This window comes from Seriola dumerili, unplaced genomic scaffold (assembly GCF_002260705.1).
Source record: "Seriola dumerili isolate Sdu_G_001 unplaced genomic scaffold, Sdu_1.0 BDQW01000191.1, whole genome shotgun sequence".
NCBI lineage: Eukaryota > Metazoa > Chordata > Actinopteri > Carangiformes > Carangidae > Seriola > Seriola dumerili.
Window position 1 is genome coordinate 5,989,494 of NW_019174446.1, and position 20,603 is coordinate 6,010,096.

Consider the following 20,603-nt stretch of genomic DNA (forward strand, 5'->3'; position numbering starts at 1 on the left):
TCTAGGATCAGAGCCTAGCCTGGTCCACACAGGTTAATTCACACTCAATAAGATTAATAGTGGGAGTCAGAATGATCTGGGTTCGATGGACATTAGGACGTCTCTATATCCAGTCCAGGAATGCTTTAACATGGAATCACTGCAATTTTTTTTTGTCAAGATACAGACACAGATAAGGTTCTTAGCACCTCTTCAGTCACATTGTGGATACTCACAAGCACAGAGGGGATTCCTGATGGTCCCAAAGATGTTCAACATCCTGTCCTATCCAGCATCCCACTCTGTTACCTACTGGTAGTTCATGACATTACAATAATCTTTTTACTATTTATATGTAAAACCAAAGCAGTCCATTCTCAGTAAAAAAGTGGGCTTCCGTAAGCAAACTCTTTTTACAGACCGTCCTGTGGTTCCAACCCCTGAGTTAGAAAACTGCTTATGAGTTGCATTAAAGACTTGCCATTCAGAGAATTGTATAGGGAAGCAGTCAGTGGTGGTTCAGCCCTTTCAGCTAGAGAGGCAAATCAAGAGGAGCTCAGGGAAAAGGGGTTATATGTAACAGGAGAAGGAGCAAGATAGAAGCAACGTGGAGGCTACCACTCCCACTGCAGAGCTTCAGACGCTGAGCCAGGAACACAAATCATGTCTTCTCCTGAATACCTTCGCTACCATGGCCTTCTCTTGCCCCCTGAGGCTCACAGCATGGAGAGTTTGGAATATGCCCAAAATTTCTCTGTGGAAGACACAGATGTGTTTGCTGTGACATACCCCAAATCAGGTACAATATATTCATTTTTATATCTGCTGTCTGTTTTTAGCGGGCTCCAGTTGTCTCCAGGGTGAGCAGTAATTTTTACCAACTTTTGTGAATACAGTGTATATTTGTGCACCTTTTTACACATGCATGCAGCATACTTTATAGTATTATTCACCACTTTTGGTATTGTTATGATAGTTTTTTTATCTTTTCATTCTAGTTTGTTAATAGAACAATAAAAATGCTTCACAAAGCCTAAATGGGTGAAATTAGACAAAGCTGTTCTCACTGCGTCTATATTAACACATAAAACTTAAAATAACATGTAGTAGACGGCAGTGGCTGTTTATGTGTCTTATTTGTCTCTCTTTAGAAGTTGTCATTGCCTACCTGCCCTGAGCCAATTAAACTGTGGAAACAAGTGTGTCTGTCAGCACAGAGGGAGCCAGAACTCCCCTAGCTAGCAACATGATGCTGTTGAAAATGAATAACACTAGATAAGGACAGACTAGGGGTAAAACTGCTTAACTTGGTGTATGGGTTATGTTGTCTGTAGTTAGCTCTGCCTAAACAATATGCTGTGTATTTAATGCAACTGAAATAGGTGTCATAGTAAAGTTAACCACCACTGTTGATTTGTTTTTGGTTTAGTTACCTAGCAAAGATTAACCTATAGCATACTGTAGTTATCGGTACAGATCAGGAGGGAGTAGGGGAGAACGGGGATGGTAGTCACACCTTTTTGCTTTTATTTGAAATCCTCAAAAACCGTATCCTTAATAGAGTCCCTTTCAGTCTGCAATGGAAGCCTACAGACAGTGTCATGTAGAAATAGAGTGCCCTTACTCTCCTTCAGCTTATTCTGTTCAATAGATGTGTACTGTCAAATACATCTTGTGCACTTGTGACAACCATCCCCATTGTGGGTTGATAGTGATGGACTACAATTGTCATGTAAGGCAGACATCAGTCTGCAACCTACAGATTGGCTTTCCGTTTTGATACTAATTAAACACTATAAGATGCTAAGGAATAATTCATATACAATAAGTTAGGCGCTGTAACAAAGAAGCTGCCAGTCATTGTAAAATTAAAATGATAAACATTTATATTTCACAATATGGAAAGGGGAAATAAAACAGAATTCATTAAGAGCATTTCATGATATATATATATACATATTTCCGCTGCAAGGACTCTGTAGACAAAATGTATACACTCAGTGTAAGTCAGTCAGTGTGGTGAGTTACTTTGAGGTTGACATCAGGTATGTGACCAAACAAAATATAAATACACTTGATTTTCATTTTGTATGCACTTAGGGAATTTGACACTATTTGGCATGGTATGGTCAGCCTATCTATGCTTGAACTATTTAGCATCTTGAAATGTGCTAATTACATATAAGATATATGATATTACAGTAGTAGTAGGCTATCAGTAGCAGTAGTTTTATCTGGCATGTAAACTACATGTACACAGCGCAATGAATGCTTAGGCCCACTTGCTGGTAGCATGAGATGGTGGACAATAGCAGTAGACAAATAAAACAATAAATAATAATAACAATAACAATAATTATTATTAATAATAAATTAATTGTATAATAATAATAGTGCTAATACTACTACTAATAATAATAATAACAATAATAACAATTATAATAATAATTATAATATATTATTAGCAGTAGTAATAGTATTAATATTATTATACAATTAATTTATTAATAATTGTTTACTAAGTCAATTCAGCATTCTGATGCATGTTGATTAAGCTGAAAAAGTGCATTTTATGAATTCTGGCCCCTGCCCCTCTAACATCCTCTGCACGTCTCTGCACTCAGTCACTACCTGTAGTTACTGCTTTCAGCAAGCTCAACTTTATCGCACTGAACTCAAGTGAGTTAGTGAGTTTTCAAACACTGTTCAGGGTTGTGAAGCTGTCGTTTATATGGCTGGCAGTTAGTTTGGTAACATAGCCTATAAAAGCTGAAAAGGCAAGAGAAGTCGGAAGACTATCCGTGTGGACATACGGCGATTCGTGCATAAAAGTACCAGTTGGAAACACTTGGTCCATTTGTCCCAGCTCTACATTTCTCGACTTGCTTGATATTATTTCCTGCATGACACGAAGAATGGTTGGTCAGATCTGTTTCACGTTGATATGCGTTTGTCTGTAGACCTGAACCAAACCCTTCCCACAGAGTTGACAACTATAACGAAAGTGCGACACCGTCTGAAGGCAGAGCAGACTTCAACTTGACTTTATCCCTCGCTGCATAATGTCTTCTGAAGAGATGTATATATTTTATCATGGCTTAATGCTTCCCAAAGAGACTCACTGCTCTGAGAGCCTGAAGTTTGCGCAGGAGTTTACGTTTCAAGACAATGACGTCGTGGCTGTCACGTACCCGAAGGCAGGTCAGTGTTTCTAGACAGATGTAAGACTATAGTTTACTTTTAATGTTAAAACTTAGTCGACTAATGTGACATGTTTTATGTCCTTACGCATCCGGTCAGTCTGCTGGCTGCAGAGTTGACAGGGTGTGTTTCTCTGTCTACAACTTTCCTGTCATTAACAAACACGACTAAAATGCCACAGACTTTAACATTTTATATCACGTTTTACATTTGTTTGACACACAGTTCGCTGTGGTGGTCTTTGGAGTCGAGCGCCACCCATCGCAGATTCTAGTCCCTGAATTAAAGCATTAGTTTTAAAAGAAGAGAGAGGAGGCAGGGAGCTTTCTCAGGCCTATGGCTGCAGAGCTTCCGCGCCACAGTGTGCAGCACATTCAGTAGATTTCATGTAGAAACCCCCAACGGCAACAGTGCTTATAGGCCTTACCTCTGAATACCAGCACATACCACAAAATCTTCACGAATAAGAAATACTTTTTGGCTCATGGGCACTTGTGTGAGCTGGTTTGCTTATGAGACAAATGAGACAAACTTAATTTAAAGAAGAACACCATTTAAATCCTTCTCTAACATAAACCAAGGGAGTCTGAATCCACACTGGCAAATATACAAACTGGTACTGTCTGCAGCATTTTGACATAAATGATGATCCTCGCCTCTTCTCAGTCTTACGGCACAAATCACCCTGAAAGGAAGACAGGCTTGTGTGGGCAGCTGACAAACCTACTACTCCTATCTTAACTTCCTTGTTTAACCTTTGGAGCTGTCATGATGCTGCTCGAGAACAGTTTGTTTCTCTGTCACTGGGTATTGTCCTTAAGTCAGCAGACATACAGGTGTTAACTAATAACATTAATGATGGTTCTGTTCTATTCAGTGACCCAGTAAATCATGGCAGCGTGACAGTGAGCCAGCATGCACACTGAAACTGAAACAGCTAAATGCAATTTAACCATCACCGACATTTACGCCTGTGCTTTTACTACGTGACATATTAAAATGTCTTCTGTGAAAAACACCTATGGAGTCTGTAGGGTTCATTTTAGAGGTCTCAGAGGTGTCATTGGTTAGAGTGAGTTTTACAAACAAAACTGATGCTCCCAAATTGCATGGGCCTGTGTAAATCTTTAACCCTGTTATTCAAGTCCCCTGAAGGGCCCAGGCCCTGAGTTAGCATGATTGTCTTATGACCTGCCGTTCAGACCATTAATAAATATTTGTGGAAAAACGGAAACCACCTCATCAACCTGAACCCTTAATAAACAAGAGCTCAGGGGAACAGACTAGATGTAAGAGGAGACACTGTCCTGACAGAGAGGAGCAAAGTGTGGGCTACCCAACCGAGTCCCTTGCTGAATCTGCTTGAAGACCCTGGACTGAGAACAGTCATGTCCACAGACAAGTATATCCAGTATGGCGGCATTCTTCTTCCCTCTGAGTGTCACTCCGCGGAGAGCTTGGAGTTTGCCCAGAGTTTGTCTGTAGAAGATACCGATGTGTTTGTCGTCACTTTCCCCAAGTCAGGTACAGTGTATTAGTAAATGTCTTACTCACCTTGATGAAGCAGGTGTTACCAGTTTTAGTAGTTTATTTTTTTCACCTTTTGTAAATTCATGTAAATTCATCATGAAGCCAGGTCAAAGTGGGAGTAGGCAGGTGCAAAAAGTGCTTCAGCAGCATCATGCTGCCTGAGTACGAGCACTGAGCTCTGTGCAAAGCTGTCCACTATGTTTTGGTTCTGTGATATCAGTCTTTGACACTGTGGCTTATGTTCATATCACAATTCTTTAATTTTTCACAAGGAGGTTTGTGTTTTTGCTGTTTCTCCCAGGGCCAGTTTCTCGCAGCACTTAGTAAGTAAGTAAATAAATAGGTGTAAATAATGAAATTAATGAGGGTTGGATTTCCTGTACCTTCTTTAGTTTCAGGGTCCTGGTATTGTGCATGCTGGCTCACTGTCACACTGTTGTGGCTTAGTGGGATGCTTCAATAGAACGGCGCCTTCGTAAATGTTTTTAGTAACACCTGTGCTTTTCCTACAAAGACAAGTCAAAATGTCTGATGTGAAAAGAAGAGCATGACAGCTGTGTGTGTGTGTGTGTGTGTGTGTGTGTGTGTGTGTGTGTGTGTGTGTGTGTGTGTGTGTGCGCGTGCATGCCTAACATGCAGTAGAAATGGAGGTGTTTCTTTGGCTTCATACCTCATTTTCAATGATGTTTACTAAGTTTGTAAATTCATCAGGTGGCCAGAAATACAAATTGAATAGATCCTATCCTGACATCCTACCACAATACAGAAATCGTCTCTCTTTTATACAGTCAACACCGCCCTCTTTTTTTTGACAGGGACTATTCATATTCATAACATTTCTGAAAATATGCCAGAGAGGCTAATTTCCATCTGTAGTCCCTGGGCAAGCAAGAGTTAAAAAGGCACAAACATTAAGAATACATAGAAGATGCAGTCAACAACAATGGAAGTGGAACTATATAAAAAGCATGCACTTCATTAAGACAAAAATGCAAGCTTATAAGAGAGACAAAATCAACACTACCATGACAACAAACAGCAAAGAGCATGCAGCATGACAACAACAATCAACAAACCAACAAATAGCAAAACATGAAAACCCCTCACTGTTCTAGTGTTCATAAGTTCTTGATTTCTAATAAACCAGGTTTTTAATGTTGTGGAAATTGAGTGGTAATTAGAGACAGTTTGTTATGTTGTGGTAGTTTGTTCCAATCCTGAGAGGCTTTGACAGAAAAAGCAGATTGGCCCAAACTACTTTGTCTTCTATGAGTAAGACAATCTCCTCTAGTTGTTGCTTTAGTAGTTTGGCTTGTTTTTAGTGTGATGTATGTACAAAGTGGTGAAGGAGCCATATTTTGTAATACCTTGAAAACAAGACACAGTCTACTGTATTTAACCATGTTTTCCCACCATAGTAAATTGTGTTTTTTTTTAATATTACAATGATGATATCCTTGTGGTTTCTTGTCTAGATTGCTAGTTTGATTGTACAAGAATTCTATTTGCTTTAGTGTGGTTTTGTTGACATATACCCAACTTGTCAGACAGCACATGATGTGTGTTAGGATCATTGTTTTCATGAATATTGGAGCTGCATTAGTGGTCATGCGGTTCCTTGTCAGTTTGAAATTGGCAGATACAGGAACAATACACAAAATATGGCCCAATAGACCCTTCTCTTCAGAAAACTGATGGTTTGACTGAAAGTCCCTGCCAAAACTTCCTTGGGACTTACATATAAGGAAACATTCCCCACCAGATGTTTTTATATCAAAGTCTACTAACAGACAGCACATGATAAAACACCACCTTATCATATTTTTCCTCACAGTACAGAGATGGTGAGTACAGAGTCCATATATGGTTCAGCTAATGGGCAGAATGTGAAAGCTAAAAAATGAATACCAGATAATTCTTAATCAAAAGGAAATATGGCATTGGAAACTTAATATGAGAAACTGTAAATCATATACAGTGTGTTAGCTGTGTCAGCACAACAGAAATGAATTCTATGCAACAGTTCAGACCCTTCACTCAATCATTTCCTCCTTGTGTGAGCAGCAGTGAGAGAACTAAAGCAGTCACTACACTACTACATTAAATGAAAAGCTCTGATGTGATTTCTCTTAGCTACAGGCATGAGTCTTATCTGCTTGTGAAAGTCATTGGCAACCAACTTTGATTTATTTCCAAATGGCAATTTTTCAAATGGCTTAAGGATATATTATGAAATCACACTGACTTTGGACTGTTGTTTGGCTGTGTGTGTTTGCACAGAACATTCTTCTTTAGATCATGTTGGGGAGAGAAAACAGAAAAACTGAACAGCTGCAGAATGATAGCTGTTTCCGTTGGAATCATTTCAGTAGTTTAGCGTCAGCACACGCTGTGTGAGACTCATGAATGTAATGTCTGTTTGACGTGGAATGTGATCTTTTGTGTATTCATTCATTTATTTACATTCCTTGTGTCTGTTCAGGGTCATGAGAACAGAGGCTCCAATACACACATAATACAATGGGTTGAAAACTACTATGTAGCCTCATTGTGTTATAGAAATAGTCTATGCTGCAGTTTTAGTTCTCTAGATGGTTATGAGGGCATCAGACTTGAGTGAGTCTGGAGCCACTTGTGTCCTCATATTATCTTTTGAGATATTACTTATGAATCCAATACAAGGTTGAGAATAATAGGCCTTAGCATGATCTCAATAAAATTGAAAAAAGACGCTACTTATAACTCCAGAAGTGGTCTGAGAATCTTAATGTTTTAAAGTTGTCTCCACAATCAAAGTAATCCAGTGATAGTTGTGTCTACATTCATGCGTACACTGAAAATAAGAACTGCTAATATCTAATTCAGCATATTTTAATGATGGCAATTTGTCACAATGTAAACAAAAAATGGGGGCAAGTGGGTTAGGGTTAGGGGGTGATGAAGGGCAGTTGTCCCAGTTTTGTTGCCCACAATGTCAGATTTGAAAATCCCCCATTTAGACAATATAATGTTTTATAATACATTTTTTGCAGGTACAATCTGGATGCAGGAGATCCTCCCGCTGGTGCTGAATGGTGGGGATCTGACGCCGATCCAAACCATTCCTAACTGGGACAGGGTGCCCTGGCTGGAGGAGAAAAGATTGGCATTTGTCGTGGATCAGCTGGCATCTCCACGGGCGATGGTCACACATTTTCCTCACCACCTCATGCCCCCGTCCTTCCACACCTCCAAAGCCAAGGTAAATGGGTGGAGTTTTTGTGTGATATTCCCATGTGTTCTTCTCTTAATCTGATCTCATATAAGTATCTTGTACACATTACGCTCATTATGTCATCTGTTGTCTCTGCCATAGGTGATCTATGTCATGAGGAATCCCATGGACATCATGGTGTCTTCGTACTACTTCCACCAGATGGCCGGATTCCTCGAGGATCCAGGAACTTTTGATGAGTTCATGGAGAAATTCCTGGAAGGCAGAGGTCAGAGGTCACATGATAAAGAGTTTACACAGAGAAATGTTTGAATTTCAGGGAAGTGGAGTTCAGCAATGTTTGTGTGTTAGCATGTGAGCAGATTTTGGATGTTGAAAATTACTTCTGATAGCATGTGACAGACAGAAGTCATTATTTGTCATTTAACCAATGTAGAGCAGTGTTTGATTGCATTTATGCTGCACTCTAATGTCTGTGTTGTCTGCAGTGCTGTTTGGAAAATGGACAGACCATGTGAAGAGCTGGAGACACAAAGAGCTGGGAGACAGAATAATTTACATCACATATGAAGAAATGGTTCAGGTAGGAACACTCCCAGCACACTCATAAACAAATGTTGAGTTTTTAAATGGCAATGTTTATGTTTTTAGGCCAGAGTTGCTGGTTGACTCTGAACACTAAATGTCTTGTTGACCATTTTTCTTTTTATTAGAACAGAAGTCAACAGGGTGTCTGCTCCAAGAAACAGACACGATTTTACATTTGTTATTTCCCCATGCCAGTCATCGGCGATCCTACAATCTGGGGAGCCCCAGGCAAGGAAGCCAATCGAAGTCCATCAAAGAAACCCCCCACACCCACGCAGACTACAGACTATTGGCAGATGCAACAATTTACATATGTTCCCTAAATGCCTCACATGCAGTCTATTGGTAGACAGTAGGGACAGCACACATCATCATGGGCCCCACTTAGGGCGGTTTTGGGGGAGCAGCAGTTCATTGTATAGGAGGTTTATATCTGTCGTTGCAAACTGTGCTAATATGAAGGGCCATCGGGGCCGCTTTCCCCTTGGGGGAATTATTTGCCTGGTTTGCCCCTCCTGAAAGTGTGCTAATATTGTTTTCAGTCGTTGTCTCAGTGTGTGGGCGCTTGTTGTTTTATTTTCAACTAACAGCTAGAAAACATGTTACCAGAGCCCAGTCCATGTGCTCTTCTTCTAGGACCTGCCTGCAGCTATCAGGCGTATTTCAGATTTCCTGGACAGAAACTTGAGTGAAGAAACCATTCAGAAGATAGCAGAGCATTGCTCCTTCAAGACCATGAAGGCCAACAACATGTCCAACTTCAGCCTGGTCCCAAAGGTGTACATGGACGCTGACAAATCCCCATTCTTCAGGAAAGGTGAGGCTCCATGTGTCCATCATGCATTTGACTTATAACCTGCTTGAGCCATGGCAGCCTTTTGATTAAATATTTGCAATTAATTTAGCTTTAATAACAATATTTAATTTTCCACTTTTACTCTTGCCCATGTTTGTAGTGTTATTGGCTATTTGACCATATAGTTGAGTAATTTCCCTGATCATTTTCTGAGCTAAATTTGTACGCTGATCAATGAGACCAGCATCTACAAATGTTCCTTCGTAATTTGCTTTAAATTGCATTTAACTGGTTGACTGGATTTAACTTTAACCTGGTTAAGGTTGACATCTTGAAATCCGGTTATAAGGAGTGAGACTTAATCAGACCTGTAAGTTGATTTTCAGTCTCCATATAAATGTTTGACTTTTGTACTAAACAGTAGATATGTTTTTTTTTTTATTGACTTGTCTTGGTGTGTGTGTTTTTGTGTCAGGGGTTGCTGGAGACTGGAAAAACCATTTTACCTCAGAACAACTGGCCCAATTCACATCGGTCATTTCCAAAGAGCTGGAGGGTGAGAACTTCTCTCTGCCGTATCTGGATTGACCATCAGCCAGAGGAAAGACGGGAGAGTTAGGAAGAGGACCGCCCATATCATTCATGTCAGAATAGGCCAGCAATTGCAGATCCTTACTTTTGGTTTAGATATTAACTGCTAGCTAACGAGGAAATGCTGATGATCATTTCCATCAACAATGATCATTTAGATGCTTCACAACTGTACCTGATCTTATAAGCAACATATTTAGTTATTTTTCTACCACTTAAAATGATTAAAACAAAGACACAACAAATTGCTTTCTTCTTGCCAATTTGCATAATAGCATTACGTAATGTTACACTTGTAGTTACAGTTTATATATGACATACTGTTTTTTGGACAATTTTCGCACAGGTAGGTATTGCATAGTTACCTAGTAAATGCTTGATTACCATGTCATACTTATTACTGGTTATTTACCTGTCTATGCATATTTGGGACAAACCACTTCCTCACAAATCAAGTGACAATAAAAGGATTCAAAACTCATGTTATGAAGACATGTAAAAGAGTCTGCTGTCATCATTCGGATTACAGTATTTTACATTTGCTTTGATTCATTTTTCCCAGCAGTTTCAATGTCTTCACACAAGAAAATGAAGGAAAGGAAATTTGGTTTGTATTTGGTTTAATTATTGGATTTTAATGGATTATGCAATTTTACAATTGTATTAACCCTTTGTTAGTCCAGCCTTAATTAGAATTTACATAAAAAAGGTAAAATCTACTTGCTAATCTGTTGAAGTAAATTAGTCTTGTCATTGTCAGGAAATGTCATTCCCCTGGAGACTCAAACTTCAAGTTCTTGTGAACTGCAGCAGCTGTATTGTTGGCTACGTTGACAGTCAGCCATCATGGTAAGACTGTAGAGAGCTGCTGGATGAGTCTCATAACAACCATAAAAAAAATAAAAAAAAATACTGTTCATGCTGAGGTCTGTGGATTATCCAAATAAATTTGGACATTGGTTCTCGGAAGACAGATTGCTGTTAAATTTTTTTTCCATCAGAGATTGGAAAGACATTCTGTATGTAATAAAATCTGGGCAAAAATAACCCAGCGTCTCTTGGAGACTCCTGGAATCTGTATGTTTGAGTTACTACCTTCATATACAATAGGTATCTAATTTAGCAGGCAAGCTCAGACAAGTCAAGTGCACACTGGCTGCCTGGTATGAAACAGCAAAGAGATAATATGTAATAATTTTGTTTACTGGTAAGTAAAGGAGCAGTAAAAAAACTATAAAAAGCTTTAGGTAAAGATGTTTTACTCAGAAGCTGATGGAGCATAGCTAAAAGCCTAGTGAAGAAACACATCTCAAAGTTCATTATCCTACAAATAAGTGAAGTTTAATTTTATTGTAGCTTTCTAGAGCAGACTTATTCAAGTTAATTTACATACTGTCTAAGATTAAAGAAACATGCAGGCCTTTATTTCATAGTATCACCTCTGTGTTTGTGGACAGTGTTTTAATTCAATCAGTGTAAAATGGAAAAATTAGAAGTAAATTAACAGTATATCCACTGGTTTATGTCCCACAGAACCACAAACTAATATATGGCAAGCAGTATTTCTACAGGCCACTGTACTGTCAAAATGATCATTTTGTATTACTATAATTCATGACTTTAAACCTGTATGATTTGTCCAGTGTTCCTGGCTCTTAAGCTGTATATTAACACCTTGACTACCAGTCCTGACCTTTCCAATACAGCACAGCAGTTTCTCACAGTGTTTCACTTTGCTTTGTTTAAAAAGAAATGCCTGGAGACTGAGAGCAAACAAGTCCAAACATGTTTCACCCTCCATGCAGACAGGAACAAAGGGAGAGCCAGAAAGGGCCTGAGAGGCTTGTTGCATCTGGCATCTCATATGTGGCTGACACACACACAAACGCACACACACACGCACACGCACATGCACAGACACACACACACTTGGCAGGCAATTGGCAAATGTACAAACGTACAGAAAATTCACACTGAAATGCTGAAGCAGCTCATTTATGAAATGTATTTGTTTCAGCCATTAGATGGCAGCCTAACATCATCAATTTCTTTCCTCAGACTCAATTCAACCTCTGTATCCTTTTGTACATCACAAAAACAAATAATCAAATCAGTCATTCACCCAGAGAGATCAGCACAAAGACAGGCTGGCAGATGTAGACTGGCAGGTTCATAGACACAGGCAGAAAAATCATAGTTATAGCAAAATAATTTATAGAGTCATTCACAGAAAACCAAGTGATGCTTCTGTTTTAAACTTGGCCGTTGCTGGTTTTACTGGCACATTTAAATCTGCTCTATAAAAAGAGTCTTGTGACAGATCTAAAGAAAAAGAACCTCCTGGACGTTCTTGCCCAAACATTAAGCCGTGGATCAGCCTCACAGATGGGATTATTTTGTGGTAAAACACTGGCAAAGTTTTCAGTGATTGCATCTCCCAATAATGATAGTTTGGTTCCTTGTAGTCTGCAAAGTCATGTAAGAGATATAAATTTAGTTTTTTGGCATTTTATAAATTAAATAATCCATTGTTTGAATTACGATGAAATAATTTATTTACTGATCAGATTCATGTCTGACTTTCTAATTATAAAATGTTGACTTAAAAGATTTGCGTCAAACATTGAAAACACCCTGTCACCATCCCTGTAATTTCATTCTTGACCCTTGACAAAAAGGGTCAAGAATGAAGAGAAGCGGTATTATGGAAACTCTCGAGACTTCTCAGACCATTGTTGTTTGTAGTCTTCTTATATCTTCAGCTTTATCTTTTCAGTGAAAGAAAATACTGGTCTAGTCACAAATCAGTGGGCGGACCAAAATGCAGACACGGGAGAAGCATGTAAAGATAAAGTAAAGTTTTTTATTTTGAACAGGTGAACTGGAAACAGAAAGAGGAGTGAACCTTAGAGGTTGCAGGCAAAAGCCAAAATGACTAGATAATATATGTGACTCTGACTGTGACTTGCGCTGGAGTGTGGCACACAAACCAACCGTGTATGGCACAGCGATCCAGCAGAGACTGGATGCAGTTGCATGGTTTGAAAGGGGAGCAGGTGATTGCTTGATGGCAGACCAGCATGCTTGATTGTTAACGTCTTACATGTGTGCAGCCAGAGAGAGAGGGAGCAGGTAAAACAAGAAACACACCCACGTATACCAAAGGTAGAACAAGTAATAAAGGACACACTCACAACAAGCAGACAAGTTTCACTGAGGGGTCATGATAAGTCCAGTAAAATATCCATAAAGCATTTTACTCAATTTAAAGTATCTCTTTAGAATATATGAATTTTTACAGTACCTACTGTAATGCCACATCCATGCATTACAGAATGGATTTGTTTTACCAGTCAGTTTCAAGCCTGAGCATTTATGTTGCTCATATAAATAGATTTTCTCTTCATCACAATTTGTGTATCTAATCAACTATATCTATATCTAACTCTAACAACCATCCATATTACAGACTATTCACTGTCATTTCTACACACACACACTCACCTCTATCACCACAATGCTACAGCCTCTCGTTCCCTGACTGGCCTATAATCTGACTAAATAAACCTAGATAAATTATAATTCATTTTCACATATTCAGTTTCATCTCTCTTCTTTTCTGTCACATAAAAAATCAGACTGAGTCAAGCTGAGTCTCTAAATTGTTTTTGACAATCAGGAGATTTACTACCGACACTGCTGCGATAGTGACGCATTGTATCATCAAATGCATGGAGCACGTCATTGAATTTCAACTGATCATTTCTACCAGCAGCGTCCAACTATTAATTAATCAATTAATTACAGTTTTTGCCCGTTGCTTGAACACATTTTGCAAAACTTCACTCATTGTGCCAAAACTCTACACACAAGTAAACATGACACAACACTGGGAAATATACCATTCACATCTGTGTGAAATTGAAACTCTACTATCAAAACCTAAACTCTACTATCAAAACCTAACAATCCTTTGTCAAAATGTAACTCTGATGACAAAATGACACACACTTGCATCATATGCATACACTTTCAGATCAGGGGGAACACACTAGTCTACTTTATATAAAACACTGCAGTCTTTGATTTTCACTGTTTATTCAGAAGGCACATTTTCAGGAGGCACATTTTCAAACAACCAAAAAAGCAAATAGGCCTACTCAGTATTGTACATTGCAGCACTGTACATTGCAGTAACATGAATTCAGATAAAGCAAAAAAATAAAAATAAATAGAAAAAAACACTATACTGTAAACACAGAAAATCATGGCAATTGTGCATACGTGGGCTCATGGATCCCGCCGTCTGTTGGGGTCTGGCCACAGGACCTCATCGACATCGCAAGCAATGTCTTCTCCCGCCAGGCACCAGGGAAAATATCCCCTTGCATGTCGAAACCATCCATGGATTGCTGTCACCTGAATGTCGCCACAGGCCTCTTCCATTGCCTGCAGAAGAGGCATGCGGGCATGTGGTTGGCAGTCATATACACGCCATCTCCAAGCCGAAAAGAATTCCTCTATAGGGTTTAAAAATGGTGAGTAAGGGGGCAAGTATACCACTTCAAATTGATTGTGGTTGGTGAACCAGGCCTGGACCAGAGCAGCCCGATGGAAACTGACATTATCCCATACCACCACAAACCTGGGCTGATCTGGTCTGTTCTGTACAACTATATTATGGAGAGCATCTAGAAATGTGAGTATATATTGGGTATTGTGTGGACCTAGTTTTGCATGATGATGCAGAAGCCCTCGAAGACTTATGGCGGCACACAATGTGATATTTCCCCCGCGCTGCCCCGGGACGTGCACAATTGCCCTTTGGCCAATTACATTACGACCCCGTCGTCTTGTTTTGCTCAGGTCAAATCCAGCTTCATCAATGAAAATTAATTCATGAGGCTGTGCAGCTCCATCCATGGCCAAGATTCTCTGTAACAAAAAAAAAAACAAAAACATATTATTACAGTGCTACACATACAGAACCCCCACCCCATCACACAGGTACCTGTGTAGCTCTCCGAATGGATCCATGTGGTACTGATATGGTACATATTCAGCTGCTACTGGATTTCACCAATACTGTATTGTAAATGTAAAGGACAGTTACACTTACTTATTCACGTCGAAGTCCTTTGACCCTGACACTGTTCCTCTCGCTCTCCCTCCATCCATGCTTGCAAAGTTCTTGAAATGGCTAAACTGAGGGCTTTTTGTAGCTGGCTGATTGGTGTTCAGTTTTGCAAGTAAGTGCCTTCAGGTGTGTATTTGAGTGGTTGCAATTATGTGTTCTGTATTTTGGATACATGTGTTTTCCAAATGGCACCCTGAGATTTCATTTTTGAACAAAGTGTCTTATGTATGAAATAGAGTGTAGTATGCAGGACCAAGTGTGTGGTAACAAAAGCTTCAAGTTGTGTTACTTTAGTCTAAGCATGGGTCTATAGTGTTCAAGCAACAGGCAAAAACTGTAATACCAAAATTAAATTGTCAATTTATATGTATTCAATACACCAGTCCTGTCATGTTCTCACTCACACTATTGACTCCTGATATTTATGCAGCTGAGCCAAGCTGTTGTCTTTCTAACTTGGTTTGTGTGACAGTTAATGCAAAGAAAGCGCATCACAGAAAAAGTACATAGTATAGATAAAAAGATACATTTCAATGATCATTAATTTGACTAAAACTACAAACTGTAATTTGTACACAATGCTGTGAATAGAGTATTCATTTTGAATTTATATTGGTCAGTGCTGCAGAACGCTCATCTGAGTGTGTGTTTGTGTGTCCCTCCCATCTCTCCATCCCCTGAGCTCTGACACTACTTCAATTACATGGTGGCCTTTTGTGCCCAGGGGAGGTTTTGGGTGTGTGTGCATATAGCTGTGTGTACATATGTATGTGTGTGTGTGTGTGTGTGTGTGTGTGTGTGTGTGTGTGTGTGTGTGTGTGTGTGTGTGTGTGTGTGTGTGTGTGTGTGGATCTGTGTGGGCAGACGATGTGGTGCCTGCTTTCAGGACACCCACCTCGCTGCCGCCTTGTGCCCACTGGTCCTGCCCTGGGCTGCCCACAGGATGCTAGCCTGCTTTGATGCTCTCTTCTCATCAACATACTGTAGACACATACACACACACACACACACACACTTACACAAGATGATAACCAATAACCCCTTAGAAGATACTGTAATCTTTTTACTTAAACTAAAGTTTATACATTCAGTCAGCCAAGTCTTCTTAAGTCTGTTGGCTTCCTCTGCCCAGAGCAATGCTCAAATTTATCCAATGAAACCTCAGTCAAGGTAAACCAAAAGCTTTTCATCAGATGTAGGCCTAATGTTTGGAATCAGCTGCTTAGGTCCAAGGGTTATGACATCTGACATTTTCTGCCACACAAATCTCAGCTCAAGCCTGGGCTTTAAAGAAAAACACCTGTGACAATGTTGGAGTGTGCAAGTGTACACAAAGAAGGTTACTAATGCCAATAACCAGAGCAGTTGGGGTTGCTTTGTGGGCCAGGGTTTTGTGTTTACGACATAATCTCTTTCTTTATGTATTCCCACTGGTTTAAAAAACGGATTAAATGTTTTAGAAAATATGTTTATTTGTTTTCTTGCAGATGAGAAGAGTGATAGTCTGTAAAGTACATATATGTATAACAACAGCCAGCAGAGAGTTAGCTTAGCTTAGCACAAACACTGGAACCATGGAGAGACAGCTAGCCTGGTTCTTCCAAGTAACAAAATCCATCTTCCAGCATCTCTAAAACTCAATACTTAACATATCTCCTTTTATCTGTACAAAAACCAACATGTAAAGTCTAGTTTGCTGTTTTTTTCCTTAGCTACTCAGCACATAGCCTCTCATGAAATTGTTGAATTTAAGATTTTGTACAGATAATACAAACTTGATATAACATGTCCTGGTAGTCTCATTATTTTGATGCCTCTGTGTCAACAACAGCCAGAGCCAGAGGCATATTCTGGTTGTCCGTCTGTCCGTCCCATTCTCGTGGACACAATATCTCAGTAACATCTTGACAGAACTTCTTCAAATTTGGCACAAACGTTCACTTGGACTCAAAGATGAACTGATTAGATTTTGGTGGTCAAAGGTCAAAGATCAAGGTCATGATGATCTCACAAAACATGGTTTTGGCCTTGTGAACGCAACAACTCCATAACGCCTTGAGGGAATTTCTTTAAATTTGGTACAAACATTCACTTGGACTCAAGGGCAAACTGATTAGATTTTTGTTGTCAAAGGTCAAGGTAAGCATGACTTCACAAAACACTTTTTAGCCATTACTCAATACAGCAATTATGACAACATTTCACACAAATGGTTCATATTTTATATGACACTGGATAAACAGGAAAGTAACCTGAAACTAGTCTGAGAGGCAGAGGCAGACAACCACGAGGTGGTATTCTGGTCTACCATTGAACAGAGCCAGGTTTGCTGTTTCCATCTTTTCCCAAGTTAGCTTTAAGCTAACTGGCTGCTGGCTCCAGTTACACATCGATACCATACATGCACGAATATCTGCATGGTAATGATGTGTGGTATCAATCTAACTTTTGGCAAGAGAGTGAATAAATACATTTCCCAAAATGTTAAATGATTCTTTTTAGTTGTAAAGAAATGTGTGTTTCTGAGTGTTGCTATTTTATCCGTTATGTTTCTGTATCAGCTGCATAACTAAATTGTCCGTGCTTGATGTCCCTATTAGATACATACAGTCTGCTGCCAGCCCTCCCCAGGGTCATATAGCCAACTGTAGACATCTGCAGATAGACCAGTGATAACATACAACATCTAAACATCCTCTCCTCCCTTTTTGTTAGACAAAGTCATCAGGAAGACGGATGCACAATCACCTTGTACAACCTTGTGTTGTATACAATACTTGGCATTGCAGTGCATGAGTCCATGTCTCTTATTTTTCTCATAATACTGTAATCAGCTGCAGGCATGTGCACACGGTACTTTATTGTTTTGGCTGCTTTGCTATTGATATTTTGTGTGGCATCTATCCATATGATGAGTCTATATTCTTTAGATGCAATGCACAACAGATTATTCCATGCTTAACTTAGGTCAACCAACTCCAAGCTGTTTAGGCAACTTTGATGATCAACATTTCCTTTTCTGCCACTGTGATATACAGACAACATACACATTTTGTCTGGCTTCATATTATCTCTCCCATCCATCCCTCTGCAGTCACATACCCTTCAACCTCTCTTCCGTTTTCTATGAATGCACCAACACGACTAAAACGACACATCAACCATATGTTTCCCCAGGACAGGGGATGTATACAGTGATGAATACAGCCTAATAAACAGATAGTTTGCATTTGCAGGCATGTGAATAACTTTTTCTCAAACACACACACAGACACACACACACTCTTCAGTCACGCCCCACCCAGGGTGTCTGCATGGTTCCGGGCCGTGGGGCAATTAGCAGTAATGGCAGGAAGCTAGTTAGTGTTATCTGCTGCCGTGGCGGCTTCCACTGGCACTGACAGACCCTGGACCGGTCACGTAGAGACACAGACAGACAGACACAGAGCCTGGGTGGGAGGAGGAGGAGGAGGTAGACTGGTTAGAGACCCCACCAGGCACATGGCCTAAGAGAATATTTATATTATTCACCTGCTGGGCTGCATCGTAAATATGAGAAAAGACTTAAGCAAACCAGGAAATATTGTGTTTAGTCCCATAGTGTCTGCTGAGTGTATTCAAATAAACGTATATTTTCTTTCTTTTTGTTTTTTTTAATTGTATTTATTTATTTCATTTATTGATTAGAGATTCTCAATTTGTCAGCGCCATAGTTATCCATTCAAAAAACATTAACATGCACATAAACTACTAGTCAGAAATTAATAAACCAGCACAAATGATTCCTGAAATGTCTTTTCATGTATTTTGGGTAACAAAAATGACCTAACATCCCTTCTGCTTCATCTGCAGCATGGCTCCTGGCTGTAGTTGTGATGTCTCCCTATTGTTTCAGCAGTGTGTCCCTCTTCCTGTATGTATGTCACTACACATGCCTGGGAGTGGGTGGCTGGGTGGGTGTGTTTTTTGGGGGGGGCGACGGGAATGATGGTATGAGTAGCATTGGAAAGTGCAAAAGGATGTGGTCAGGGAGGCCCAAAAAAGATTGAAAAAAAATAAACAGCAGAAGTCCCTGAATGAGGCTCAGACATAACAACATTCATGTAGGTTTGGGCAGCTCCATGTCACATCACCAGACTGGCAGGCGCACGCAGCTGGTAGCATTCAGGGTCCACTGTGACTGTATTTACGTAACAATATTATGTCAACATCCGGCAGCAAGTTTCTTTATCTGAATAAAGAAAAGAAATTCATGCTGTAACTGATGCTAAATGTCTGCTGCTTTAGCTCATTTATTGCATTTATTATTACATCTTTTCTTTTGTAATAGTCAATAATTAAAAAACACTACAGTCATATCTATACCCCCCCCCCAGTTACAGTTTCAGTGAGGGATATACTACTTTATTAAATCAGACTATTAGACTCCATTTCAGTTTCATGTGCTGGTGAAGAACAATGCAGATTTACCTCATTTGGATGCCAATCTTCACACCACAGTCTTTGCTTTTGATTTTTTGGCCCATGGGCTGTTATTTGCCTAAAGTACGGCAGGTGAGTTTTACTCTGTGTGTGTGTGTGTGTGTGTGTGTGTGTGTGCTAGCGTGCGTGTGAGAGTGATGGAAAAAAAGAGGATTTGCTGTATGTGTTTCAGTATGAGATCTTCCCTTTTCCCCTCATCAACTCCCCAAGGCAACAGTCCAACAAAAGAAAAGGCCTCAGTCAACACTAGAGACAGAGATAAGACCCATTAACAAATAACTTACAGTAATGCTGCATGGAGACGTTACGTGCTAGTTTGCCCAACACTGTGCCACTGACCCTTTACTGTGTCCACAAGCTGACTCTGACTTTTTACACGTAAAGGTACAAATGCAGAGTGTGCGTTTTTATCCTTTATATTGTGACAATTGAAATGCTTTAACTCTCAAACCCACCCAAAAAATCCACTGTCAAAATCTGTGCATCCTGTGCCCACAAGTTCCCTACTAGACAAATGTTCATTCATAAAATATGATTTGTTTTTACAACTGAGAAACTGAAAATCCAGAGCACGGCAGATATCAGAGGCTGTCGGTTTTAATGATGTCTGCTGAATGAGAAGCTGCATGTGTTTGGAAGAAAACATCCTTAACGGAAATTCTAGTAACATATCAGCTACTGGCAAAGCGCTCACAGCCCCTGTAGTGTTTGGACTTGAATTCAGTCACTCATGAGATGGCATGCAAAATAAACTATAAGTCAAATAAACAGGGCTCCATTCTGGTAAAATATTGTTTGTATTCCTAAGCCGGGATTGGGTCAACAACTTCCTTTTCATTTCAAAATGTCAACAAAAACTGTAACTGAAGTGCCTCATTGTAACAGAAGTATGTCATTCATGTCATTTACTTGTAAATCAACTGATTGACAGTAGAGGACAAGTTAAATTTAAATCCCTGCCTGAGCAAACGTACGAGTCTAAATCTATCCAACCCACATGTAAAGACAGAAAGTAGGGCCGCACTGAATCCACATATAGAAGTGAACCTTCTACACTTGAGTGCAGCGATGTAGAAGCAGCTTGG

General features: G+C 39.7%; 1 protein-coding gene across 3 annotated transcripts; it reads left to right on the forward strand.

Annotated features, from left to right (window-relative positions):
- The first annotated feature begins 536 nt into the window (after positions 1 to 536).
- LOC111227911 (sulfotransferase family cytosolic 2B member 1-like) lies at positions 537 to 10,380 on the forward strand. 3 transcript variants are annotated; one of them, XM_022753659.1, is made up of 6 exons: positions 537 to 778; positions 7,743 to 7,951; positions 8,066 to 8,192; positions 8,413 to 8,507; positions 9,149 to 9,329; positions 9,784 to 10,380. In XM_022753659.1, the coding sequence occupies exons 1-6, from the start codon at positions 643 to 645 to the stop codon at positions 9,894 to 9,896; spliced, it is 861 nt and encodes a 286-aa protein (XP_022609380.1). In that variant the 5' UTR covers positions 537 to 642; the 3' UTR covers positions 9,897 to 10,380. The 3 variants fall into 3 exon arrangements, with proteins under 3 accessions (XP_022609380.1, XP_022609378.1, XP_022609379.1); XM_022753657.1 differs by lacking the exon at positions 537 to 778 and adding an exon at positions 2,682 to 3,180; XM_022753658.1 differs by lacking the exon at positions 537 to 778 and adding an exon at positions 4,405 to 4,704.
- Positions 10,381 to 20,603: the final 10,223 nt, after the last annotated feature.

Excerpts from the sequence above, each read along its gene's own strand:
- LOC111227911 (XM_022753657.1), top strand. The coding sequence starts at position 3,042 with ATGTCTTCTGAAGAGATGTATATATTTTATCATGGCTTAATGCTTCCC. Across the intron at positions 3,181-7,742 it reads TGTCACGTACCCGAAGGCAG|GTACAATCTGGATGCAGGAG; the intron begins GTCAGTGTTTCT and ends CATTTTTTGCAG. Across the intron at positions 8,193-8,412 it reads GAAATTCCTGGAAGGCAGAG|TGCTGTTTGGAAAATGGACA; the intron begins GTCAGAGGTCAC and ends TGTTGTCTGCAG.